The sequence below is a fragment of the Nematolebias whitei genome, chromosome 7 (assembly GCF_014905685.2).
Source record: "Nematolebias whitei isolate Nwh7 chromosome 7, NemWhi1, whole genome shotgun sequence".
Classification (NCBI taxonomy): Eukaryota; Metazoa; Chordata; class Actinopteri; order Cyprinodontiformes; family Rivulidae; genus Nematolebias; species Nematolebias whitei.
In genome coordinates, this window is record NC_056504.1 from 48,716,214 (window position 1) to 48,725,582 (window position 9,369).

The following is a 9,369-nucleotide window of genomic DNA, read 5'->3' on the forward strand; positions in this document are numbered from 1 at the left end:
TCGTGTATTTCATGCTGACTCATGTCGTGTATTTTGTGCTGACTCATTGTATATTTTGTGCTGATTCATGTCGTGTAATATTTGCTGACTCATGTCGTGTATTTCGTGCTGACTCATGTCGTGTACTATGTGCTGACTCATGTTGTGTATTTTGTGCTGACTCATGTTGTGTATTTTGTGCTGACTCATGTCTTGTATTTCGTGCTGACTCACGCCATGTAATACGTGCTGACTCGTGTATTTTGTGCTGACTCGTGTAATATTTGTGCAGTCATGGGCAGCAGGAGACGTGGTGAGCTGTCTGATCGATCTGGATGAAGGAACCATCACCTTCTGCCTGTGAGTTTTTTAGCATCATGCAGACACGTTCAGGCTTCACCTTTGGTACCTGTACCTGTTCCTTTACCTGTACCTGACACTTGTGTGCAGGAATGGGCAGTCCCTGGGTATGGCCTTCACCAACATAAAGACGGGTCCCGGTGTGGCATATTTTCCTGCCATCAGCTTGTCCTTCAAAGAGTCGGTGGCCTTTAACTTCGGCAGCAGGCCGCTCAGATATCCTTCAGCTCTCAGACTAACCCCTGATCACCTGACTGACCCTACACCTGAGCACTTTTACTTCAGAACTTTGTCTGCTGTTATCTCCCTCACCTGAGCAGGTAAAACTTCCTGCTGTATTCCAGGTAGATGAAGGCGTGTTTCAGTTCCACAGGTGTGCCACATTGCTGTTTTAGAATGAAGATGTGCTTCCCAGCCTATGACCTGTGACCCTTGGGTTGCCTTCCAGACTCACCATAAATTGTTTTCTTTAAAGTTGCTCTAAACTTTACTTCAGAGGGGAGTCATAATGTCTGAGAGATCCTCAAAATTCTTCTGAGAGCCGAGAGTTCACACAAAGTTTCTTTGTGGGACACTTTCAGTTTGTCTGATTTGCCCATCCTCACGTCTAATGTTCGTCTTTGTTTATTCCTGAGCAAGTAAACATGTTTGCTCAGTTACAGTTTTTGTTAGAAGCAAAGTAAGTTTCAAGTAACTACCGAAGATGAAGCGTTGTTCTTTTCTCACTGCAAGACTCGTGTTTTCGGCTTAAAGTCTAAGCCAGCTGATGGTTGTCTATCACCTGCACACCTTCTCATCAGCTGTCGTCCTCACCGACCCCTGAAGCAGTCACAGTGACTTTCAGCCTCTTTGGGCAGTTCCTGGCTAGTCCTCTCCTCGTGGTGTATCCCGGTCTGATCTACCAGCAGTACTCCGGAAAGATGAGTGAACTGGCATCCTCAAACTGACCCAGTAAGGAGCAGAAACCAGTTGACATGATGCAACTCTGGTTATGCCATTTTTAGCTCATGCAACTTGATCAATCGTTTCCTGGCTTGCAGTGATAATAAATTACTTGATCTGGTCACATTAAATACTTCTCTCAACCAAAATCCAAAGTAAACTATTTATCAAATGAACTTTGTCTAAATTTATGCGCGTATAAAAGCCAAAATAATTCCCGCTCAAAGAACTAATTTTGCCTTAAGATAAGAGAATTAATCGTTGATTGATAATTGTTTAGATTGTTCATTGTTTTAATAATTATTTTACTACTTTTTAACAAGCTATTCTACAAATTATTATCTTTTATGTTGTTTGATTTTGTTTAGTTTGATAAATTATTTTTACAATAAAACTTGAGACAACTTTGGTCTCCTTTGAAGGAATATTAATTTGTTATGGTATGGAGCTCCCAGTAATGAACAGATTCTACTTCAGTGACTGAGTTCTGATTATTAAAGGGTGAATTTATTAATTAAGTTGTTGTTGGTCAATAAACTGACCAGCTGCTGTCACACTTGTGCAATATAAGTAAATAAGTCTAGTAAAGTGAGGAACAAGTGTCACCTTTCTTCCACCATTGCTCATATATGCTACACTCTGACTAAATGCTGCCCTCAGTGTTTTTCTTTAACCACGCTTTGACTCACGTATCCTGTGGAAGGATACCGCCCCCTCCAGGACCCTCCCACTGCAGACCTGAAGAAGGCTCACAAACTACTGGGTTACATCAAGAATGTCCTGTCCACCTCCATGGACACCCAGGTGACTGAAACACCTATGTGTCACTGTTGTGGGGGGAAGGGGGGGGGTCATGGAGAACAGCTGGTTTTATTCTAGAAAAAAACATTAGTTCTCTCAGGAAGTAGAGGGGTTCTGTGTTCCTTCTTATTGCTCTGGAAAAAGACGGTTTCTTTGTTCAATCATACCTCTCGGGAAGTGGATGAGTTTTATCCATTCATCCATCCACCCATCTCATCCACCCCCAGAGCCCTGTATCCATGAATCGCCACCTTATTCTAGTGGAGGAGTTTATGGCCTGAATGATCCTAGGAGCCATGCTGTCGGCGGCAATTACCCCGGTAGGATTTCCTAAGGCAAGTTGGTCCTAGGTGACAGGCCATACAAAGAGCAATTCAGACCTCTTGTATGAATAGACAACAGCAAGGACCTTGGTGTCCCTTGCCCTGGAATGGGTTACTGGAGCTGGGCCTGGGGGAGGGGCTTGTCAGAGAGCACCTTGTGTCCAGGTCTCCATCTTTTCTGCTGCTGCTCCAAATTTATGGAACCATCTCCCACTTCCCATCAGAAGAACCCCTTTGCTGTCCATTTTTAAACTTTTAAAAAAACACGTTTTTCTTCCCTTGCTTTTGGCACAGCCAGAAATTTGCTCTGCACTACTGTTTTTATTGGCCTTACTGTTTTAACAGTTTTTTCTTTTGTGTTTAAATGTTCTTGATTGTGTATGTACAACACTTTGTTGCAGCGGTGGTTGTTTTTAAAGTTGTTTTTATTTTTAAATAAAGTAATAGTAGTACCTATGGAGCCTGTTTGGGCTCAGCCTGAATGAGTAATATGGGTTTGCCTTCCTGTGGGAGGGGCCATACGAGTTGGTGCATAGTGCCATAAGCCATAGGCGAATGTGGGAGCCTTGGTGCTCTGACTCTTGCTTACCAAAGCTGTCTTGTGACATGGAATGTCAACTCTCTGGTGGGGAAGAAGCCTGAGCTTGTGTGTGATGTTGAGAGGTACTGACTGGTTATAGTTGGGCTCACCTCGGCATACGGTGTGGGCTCTGTAACCAATTTCCTTGAGAGGGATTGGAACTCATTCCACTCTGAAGTTGCCCATGGTGAGAGGCACTGGGCTACTTGTAGCCCACTGGCTTGTGCCTGTGTGTTGGAGATTTCCCTGGTAGATGAGATGGTAGCTTCCCTACACCTTCAGTTGGGGGGACAGGCTCTGACTGTTGCTTGTGCTTATGTTCCAAACAGCAGTTTGGGGCCATTTTGGAGTCTATAGTGGGGGTGCTGAATGGTGCTCCAGCTGGAAACTCCTTTATTCTGCTGGGGGACTTCAATTCCCGTGTGGGTAGTGACTATGTGACATGGAGGGGCATGATTAGGAGGAACGACCTCTCTGGCCTGAACCCGAGTTGTCTTCTGTTGTTGAACTTCTGTGCTAGTCACGGTTTGTCCATTCCAATTACTATGTTTGAAAATAAGGGTGTTCATAAGTGCACTTGGCACCAGGACACCCTAGGCTGCAGATCAATGATTGACTTTGTAGTCTTGTCATCTGATCTGCAGGCATATGCTTTGCATGCTCAGTTGAAGAGAGGAGCTACCCTATCAACTAAGTTGGATCAGATGGTGGGGTAGATGTTGGACAGACCCGGCATACCCATCTACTGAGGGTTTGCTGGGAACGCTTGGCAAAAGAACCCATCAGAAGGTGTTTCAGCTCACACATCCAAGAGAACTTCAACCGCATCCCAACAAGGGCGGGGATGTTGACTCAGAGTGGACTATGTTCCACACCTTTTTTTTTTTTTCATTTACCCTTTATATATCCAGGTAGTCTCATTGAGCCACGAGAACTCGTTTTCAAGAGCGACCTGTTTAGGGAGCAGATGGGGGGGTTAAGGGCCTTGCTCATGGGCCCAGAGTGGGACGAATGAGGGTGGGGGCAGGTGTGGGTGCTTCACCTACCCCACCCACAATTTTACTGTTGTCGGGACCGGGGTGTGAACCGGCGATCTTCAGATCACAGGCCCACCTCTCTAACCTCTGCACCACCACTCCCCATAAAAGGTGACTGCCTTGAACTGTGGCCACAAGGTTATCTGGTGGTTATCCTCAAACTTGGTAGAGAAGGAGTCCTATCAGGACTTGTTGTTTGGTACAACTCCAGCGACAGCCAAGTGGTACCCAAGAGCCAATCAAGCCACAGCCATGACTTTTGCTGAGGCAAAAGCTTGGATGAGGGAGGAGCTCAGTGAGGCCTTGGATAGAGACTTTCGATCTGCTCCCCGGAGATTCTGGCAAACCATCAGGCATCTGAGGCTGGGAAAGCGGCGCTTTATCAACACTGTGTTTAATGGAGGTGGGGTGCTGTTGACCTCAACCAATGATTTTGTCAGGAGGTAGAAGGAATACTTCTCAGATCTTCTTAATCCCACCAAAACATTTCCCATGGAGGAAGCTGAGTTGGGGCACTTGGGGGTTTGTCTGCCCATAACTGGAGCTGAGGAAACAGGTTTTCTGTTCCATACTCCGGCTCTGAATGGAGAGCTCTGGACCAACATGGGCTGATAGGACACTCGGAGAGAGCAACGACATTATTCCCAAAGCAACAAAAAAGTTTGTCCACAAAGAGACAAAGACGTTAATGTTTAGAAACATGTCCTGAGGTCTGATGGAACTAAATCATTCCTGTTAATGTCCATCGTAACCTGTGCCTGAGGACACCATCCTGATGGACAAGTACAGCAGTGCGAAGCTTTGTGATGTGTGAACCCTAACCCAAAATGAACAATGTCTCTCAGTCTTCTGCTGTATTAGTTACAAAGTGTCTGAAGGACAAGAGCCTATGTTCTAGAGCGTCCATCACACAGACCATCTCAGTGCCAGAGAAAATCTGTGGGTGGAACTGAAAAGGTAAATGGTAAATGGTAAATGGACGAAAAGGTGTGACTAAGGTGTCCTCCAAAATTGATTCATGTCCACCAGGACTGGGAGTGAAGTCCAACAGACAGCTGTGAGAAGTCAGTGGAAGAAGACCCAGAACATCTGACCCAATCAGACAGTTTAAAGGCAATGGTACCAAATACTGAGAACATGTTTTTAACAGACGTATCTAATTTTCTGAATCCAAACTGGACCAGGAAGGATTTGGTCTGATGGGATTTCAGAGATTTAAATGGTTCGGTGTGTCTTCATCCAGTGGGTGGAACATCTGGTTTTATCTGGATTGAAGGACTTTGTCCAACTGATGGAACATCTGGTTTTATCTGGACTGAAGGATTTTGTCCAACAGTTGGAACATCTGGTTTTATCTGGACTGAAGAACATGTGAAGTGTGTGTTTTACTTTGTGTTTAAATGTGTTGTGTGTGTCTGCAGGAGGACAAGCTGGTGGAGGATGACTCTGCAGTTTGGAGGCTTCATGGGGATCCAACGGTTCTCATCACCCTGGCTCACATCTTCAACCACTTTGCTCCTCTGATGGTGAGAAGAGCTGCCGGCTGGTCTGTAAGGAATGGTAACAAAGATCCCCCTCAGAGGGACAGGAACCTGTGATCCTCCTCAGAGGGACAGGAACATGTGATCCACCTCAGAGAGACAGGAACATGTGATCCACCTCAGAGGGACACAAAGCTGTGGTCCCCTTCAGAGGGACAGGAACCTGTGGTCCTCCTCAGAGGGACAGGAACCTGTGATCCACCTCAAAGGGAGAAGAACCAGTGGTCCCCCTCAGAGGGACAGGAACCTGGGTCTCCTCAGAGGGACAGGAACCTGTGATCCACCTCAGAGGAACAGGCACCTGTGGTCTACCTCAGAGGAACAGGGACCTGTGATCCACCTCAGAGGAATATGGACCTGTGGTCCACCTCAGAGGAATAGGGACCTGTGGTCCACCTCAGAGGAATAGGGACCTGTGGTCCACCTCAGAGGAACAGGGACCTTTGATCCACCTCAGAGGGACAGGGACCTGTGATCCACCTCAGAAGAACAGGGACATGTGATCCACCTCAGAGGAACAGGGACCTGTTGTCCCCCTCACATCAGGGACCGGTGTTCTGTCAGGAGAGTCTTAGCAGCTCACTGATCACCTGGTTCTTGTGTTTGGTCATTTTTTTGGACTTGGACTCCATCTAGAATTGGTTAGACCAATGAAACATCACCTTCTTGGTTCCTTCAGTTTTTCCTCAGTCAGGGTGGGGGGTGGTGGGGGCTGGACTGGTTCTGAACCATTAGGGTTCAGACTTCAGGTAACAGTTGGTTTGTTTCTGCAGTGTAAGGTGTACCTGGTGGAGGATGTCCTGATGAACTTCCTGTTGGGGATTCTGGAGGGAGGGGGCTCTGTGGATGAACACCCCCTGATCCAGCAGCTCTTGGACCTGTTCTGGCTGCTGATGGAGGTTTGTTGGACCAGCAGGGTCAGAGGTCAGCCTCAGGTTTGTGGTGAAGCTCAAAACTTGTCTTTGTGTCTGCAGGAACACGAGGTGAACGAGTGTCTGAAGCAGCTGATGATGTCTCTGCTGAGGGCGTACCGGTTCTCCCCCATCATCCCAGACCTGGGCTTCCAGGTACGACCTACTTCCTGTTTTTAATCCACATGGACCTGGTGTCCTCAGGTGTCCCCAGGTGTCCTCAGGTGTCCTCAGGTGTGTCTATCTGTTTCAGATTCACTATCTGAGGCTGACCACGGCCATCCTCCGCCACGAGAAGTCCAGGAAGTATTTGCTCAACAACGTCTTATATCCTTTCACCTGAACCCAGAGAGTCCAGCACCTGGACCCAGAACCGGGTCAGGAGGTTCATCTTGTTGCTGCTGATTAACTCTGATTCTTGAACCAAATGAAGCAGCAGCTCTCAGACTGTGGGTGTCGTGCTGGAAACAGTTTTCTTAAGGGGGGGTCCGATTTTTAAAATCAAAACATCTTGAGAATCACTGAAGTAGACGAAATGTGCTCACAGCCAGTTTTCATCTGGGACAGCTTCCTGTTTGACTCTTTAACCGGAGCCACGTTTGATGTTCTACGTTCTGTCGTGTTCTTCTACATCAAGACCCCTCTGAGGGTGAAGGAGGCGGGGCTTGAGGAGCTCATCCCCACCACCTGGTGGCCCACGCACTTTGACAAGGAGGTAAAACCGACTCAGCTGCTTCCTCACCTGACCTGTAAAACCTTTCTAAACATGTCGTGCAGATAAAGAGCGTCATGACCCAGGACTTGTTTTTTTCTTGACCTTTTCTTGACCTTGACCCCACATCAGCGTACTGCTCATTAGTGTGGGGGTGGGGCCCACTCCCGTATTAAAAAAATAATGAAAATGTTCAGATTTAAAAATAAATCCACGTGGAACAAAAGTTTAGTTATTGTTTCCCAGACAGCAGAGCAGACGGGCCGAAGCGCCGGGCGGACTGGATTCACGCTGCTTCAAATCATCATTTAAACGTCTGAACCTTTCTTTGACCCGACGGATCTTCAGAACTGTCAGAAACACGTCATAGAGGATCGACAGACGAGTGTCTGAAAACTGAGATAACAAAAATATCATGACTCAATCAAACTTTATTATGATTTAATAAAGTTTATTAAAGGGTTTTAGAAGAAATGTTGTTTTCACAGTAAAGCTCTTTCAGGAACAGATTAAAGTTATATTTTATTATTTTAGAAATATTGTATTTGTATTAATATATTATTATTATTATATTATTATATATTTCTATAGTATTATTTTATATATTTATTATAATTGTATTGTTTTATGAAAACGTTAAAGTGAAGACTACGTGTTTGTGTTTAAATTTTGGTTTTGATGTGATTATTTCTCATTCCTGCTCCAACTGAGCCGACCCGTCGGTTCTTTGAGCACAGACAGAACTGATCTCGGTTCTGAACAATCAGAGCCTCCTGGAGCTGGTTCTGGTTCTGGCTCTTCTTCATTTCAGAAGAAATATCCACTAAAAGACAAAACATCTCAGAACTGAAGTCACATGTTTGACTGAGATAATCTAGAACTCCTCTGCTGGTCCTCCGGTTCTGCTGGGTTTTGTTACTGACCCAGGTGTTGGAAACATCTAAAACCTGAACCTGGACCTGATGGACCCCCACAGTCTGACTGGCATGTCTCCTTCCTGTCGCTCTGCAGGGTAAAGATGAGCGCGAACCCAAAGATGAAAGTTCTGACGAGCGTCTGAGGCGGCGGGCGTACGAGCGAGGCTGCCAGAGGCTGAAGAAGAGGATCGAAGGTCAGAACCGGGTCATCGGGTTCTGTCTGCTGGTATAGATTGTAAAGTTCTGATGCTAACGTGTCTCTGCTCTTCTCTTCAGTGGTGGAGGAGCTGCAGGTCCAGATCCTGAGGCTGCTGCTCAACAACAAGGACAAAACCACGGTACCAACACACGGTTCTGATCCGGCTGGGTTACCCTGTCTGGACTAACTGTTCACTCAGGTCCAGGTTCCCTCTGTTTTCAGGGTTAAAACGACACAGAACCAGGTTCTGTGGTGTGAGTATCAGTTCTGACCCGAAACGGGCCCAATATTCAGAACTGGTTCTGTTCAGTCAGGAGGAGCACGGTGTTGTTCAGAGTCGGTCTGATTGGTTCTGGGTCAGCAGCTGATGAATGATGAATGATCAGTGACTGATTTGTAACTGGGTCAATGAACCAGAACTCTGTCAAATTCAGCTTTAATCCTGAAAACCTGGACCAGGGTCCGGTCCTCCCGCAGCGTGACGCTGCACCACTGCGCAGCCTCCCTGTCGGGTGCTGTTGACCAGGTTCTGTGATGAAATCTGTCGGAGTTCTGACCCAAACATTTGGTTCTGTTTCAGGGAGAAGCTTCGCGCTACATCTTCCTCAACAAGTTCAGGAAGTTCCTGCAGGAGAACGCCAGCAACCGAGGGGTAAGAACCGGGCCGAGCCGGGCCGCAGAACTCTTCCACAAAAAGTCAGTTTGATCCAGAACGTCTTTCACTGGAGTGGGTCAGTACACAGAACCCAGATCGTGTTCGTTCAGGAGCCGGGTCCTCCTGCTTTGATTTTAAAACATGGTGGATGAAACCTTTAGTCTGGTACCAGAACCGTCCGGTACCTGTTAGAAGTTCCAGATGCTCTGGTCCAGTTGGACTCAGATGATTCTCTGACAGTTAAATATTTAATCATGACCAGAGAAGGCGAGCTGACAACATGTCTGTCTGTCTCTCCCTGTCTGTGTCTGTTTGTCTGTCTGTCTCTCCCTGTCTGTCTGTCTCTCACTGTCTGTGTCTCTTTCTCTGTCTGTCTCTCCCTGTCTGTGTCTCTTTCTCTGTCTCTCTCTCT

The 9,369-nt window shown here is 46.6% G+C and overlaps 1 protein-coding gene across 1 annotated transcript in view; it reads left to right on the top strand.

Annotated features, from left to right (window-relative positions):
- Positions 1-9,369, top strand: part of LOC119412029 (E3 ubiquitin-protein ligase RNF123) — a 69,923-nt gene that overhangs the window by 4,991 nt on the left and 55,563 nt on the right. Inside the window, exons 9-19 of the mRNA XM_037679005.1 lie at positions 272-339; positions 430-555; positions 1,971-2,085; positions 5,444-5,548; positions 6,337-6,462; positions 6,538-6,630; positions 6,728-6,801; positions 7,072-7,189; positions 8,198-8,297; positions 8,380-8,441; positions 8,883-8,954. Of these exons, the coding sequence (XP_037534933.1) occupies positions 272-339; positions 430-555; positions 1,971-2,085; positions 5,444-5,548; positions 6,337-6,462; positions 6,538-6,630; positions 6,728-6,801; positions 7,072-7,189; positions 8,198-8,297; positions 8,380-8,441; positions 8,883-8,954 (1,059 nt within the window). The remainder of the gene's footprint in view (positions 1-271; positions 340-429; positions 556-1,970; positions 2,086-5,443; positions 5,549-6,336; positions 6,463-6,537; positions 6,631-6,727; positions 6,802-7,071; positions 7,190-8,197; positions 8,298-8,379; positions 8,442-8,882; positions 8,955-9,369) is intronic.